General features: G+C 46.6%; 1 protein-coding gene across 2 annotated transcripts in view; it reads left to right on the top strand.

Annotated features, from left to right (window-relative positions):
* Positions 1-2500, top strand: part of atp1a2a (ATPase Na+/K+ transporting subunit alpha 2a) — a 32782-nt gene that overhangs the window by 1918 nt on the left and 28364 nt on the right. For both annotated transcript variants that reach the window (XM_069177873.1, XM_069177881.1), the window contains 2 exons: positions 1-82; positions 1217-1485. The exon at positions 1-82 is cut by the window's left edge. In XM_069177873.1, the coding sequence (XP_069033974.1) occupies positions 1-82; positions 1217-1485 (351 nt within the window). The remainder of the gene's footprint in view (positions 83-1216; positions 1486-2500) is intronic.

Here is a 2500-nt window from a genome sequence, read left to right as displayed (position 1 = left end):
CAGACTCGCTCCCCGGAGTTCACGCACGACAATCCTCTGGAGACCCGCAACATCTGCTTCTACTCCACCAACTGTGTCGAGGGTCAGTAGAACCACATCTGGCCCAGATTGTCTGTCGTCGCCTCTGAGCTTCTTTCTTTGAGTCATCAGGAGATCACGGACCTCCTGATGACTCAGTGACGGATGCAGGAGGATTATTAATGAGTGTTCTCATTTCTGTGTGCTGATGAACGAGGTCCATTTCTGCAGGTTCTGATCACAGTTCAGACGTTGAAAGCCGAGGTTCATATTTTAGTGTTGGAGGCCCGTTCACTGAGGAGTTCTCCCGGTTCTAGAATAGATGTTCTGCTTCGGTTCTGTTCAACAGGATCAGCGACCTCAGGCTCTTCTTTTATTAGACAGGGAGGAAAACTGTCAATTTTTTTTGGGCTGAAGTTTTTCCAAATTTGTGTCTCCGGCGCGGTGATGGGTGCAATGAGGTTGAATTGAATTTCAAAATAAAATCTCCCGAGTGTCTCCTATTCATGGAGCTCAAGGTTGCGCAGCTGACTGAATTTAATGTTGGTTTTTCAGAGGGAAATTTCAAAAGCAGGCCTGCAGGGGTTAAAAGCGGAATATTAAATCCTTCCAGACGTCTTTCACCAAACAGACTGGAGAGTATGTAGAGTTATCTTTAGTCTGCTGTCTGCCTCCCACGGTAAACCAGAGGAGGTCAGCTGGATGCAGCCAACGCCACTCGCTCCACAAACACAGCGGTTCTCTATTGGAACTCATTGCAGCTCATACAGTCAAATAAAGTGCTGGTAGTGAAGTCTGTGGAGTTTGTTATCTGTATCTAAAGAGAATCAGATTGTGTCCTCAGCATCTGCTCCGCCGGCCCGGCCATCGATCACCGGCCAGCACCTGTGATTCACCTCCATCCATCAGGCCTCCTTCCTGTTTACAGAACACAGCGTCTCCCGCTCTGTGAACACTCATCTGTCTCTGTACGTGTCAGGTCAGCCACCTGAGAGCTGTCACTCACACCTGATCTGTGATGTCACGACTTCACATTTAAAGAGCCGAAGTAAAAACGGAACAATTAAAAATAAAAGCTGCCGCCTGCTGAGACAAACTCCTGAACCGATGAGTCATCCAAAGGTTCTTCTTGACATCACATATTCTGGAAGCTTTTTGTTGAGACTTTATATACTGACAAGGCTCCGCCCCCCCCCAGGTACCGCCCACGGCATCGTGATAGCCACCGGGGACCGAACCGTGATGGGCCGCATCGCCACGCTGGCCTCGGAGCTGGAGGTCCGCCAGACGCCCATCAACATCGAGATCGAACACTTCATCCACCTCATCACCGCCGTGGCCGTCTTCCTGGGAGTCAGCTTCTTCATCCTGTCAATCATCCTGGGATACACCTGGCTGGAGGGCGTCATCTTCCTCATCGGCATCATTGTGGCCAACGTGCCCGAGGGGCTACTGGCCACTGTCACCGTGAGTGTCTGGTTCCTGAGAGAGAAACCTACCTGCAGGTAACAGCACACCTGAGGTTCCTGATGACGCTCCGACCGCTCGCCGTCAAACAGGAACTCACAAAGAGACGAAACTGCTTTTAAATAGTCATTTTAAATATTGTAGCTTCTTTGTTTTAAATAGATTTTTTTTGAAGAAAATAGGAAATAGATTTTCAAAATAAAGGACAAACAGCTGTAGTGATGAGTCGTGTGAGATGTAGATGATTGGCAGGTGGACGGTCTTGTTAATGCGTTATGATGTACTTTATTGTCCCAGTGGGGACATTTTTCCTGCATTTGATTAAACTCACACACAACACTGCATTATTTATTTAAAAAAAACATACATCTGTGTGCAATGAATAGCAAGATTGAAGAAAAAAATACATTTTCATTACAATTTAAGTGACTGAACTTCACATATAAAATAGACAACACACTCCACTCCACTATAATTTATATGTTTATTCATGCTTGAACACGATTTAAAGCTGACTTCATTACATTTGGGGCTCAGACACAGACTGAAAGACCAGTAACATCCTAACACACGTTAGATAGGATATTTATCTCCTTTTAGCTTTGTTTTGATCTCCACCAGCTTCTGAGGAAAACATCTTTGATAGGTGGATATATGACTAAAACCAGAAATAATGAAGTAAAAGAGGCTCAAAGCTGCAGAACTGAGGGTCAGTGTTGATGTAAAGCTATTGATCAGCTCAGCGTGGCAGTTCTGGTTCTGGTTCTGGTTCTGGTCATGTTCCCGCTGGCTCGGTTCACTGGCACATGGAACTGGACCTGAGCCATCGTCAGCATTGTTATTTCCACCTGTTCCCCCCCACCTCCCCCCCACAGTGATTTATGGCTGAACTCCGGAGTCGGTTCAGAACTTTTTCTGCAACAATAATCAGAGTGAGAACCGCGAGGACGTCAGCCGGCGTTTCAAATGTCATCAGTCGACATCTCACCGCTCACACAACAAATGAACTTCCAGT

This window comes from Embiotoca jacksoni, unplaced genomic scaffold (genome assembly GCF_022577435.1).
Source record: "Embiotoca jacksoni isolate LCO1_2020_lvr unplaced genomic scaffold, fEmbJac1.0.p SCAF_109, whole genome shotgun sequence".
Taxonomy (NCBI): Eukaryota; Metazoa; Chordata; class Actinopteri; family Embiotocidae; genus Embiotoca; species Embiotoca jacksoni.
Note: the sequence above shows the minus strand (reverse complement) of the source record. Positions and strands in the feature narration are given on the sequence as shown.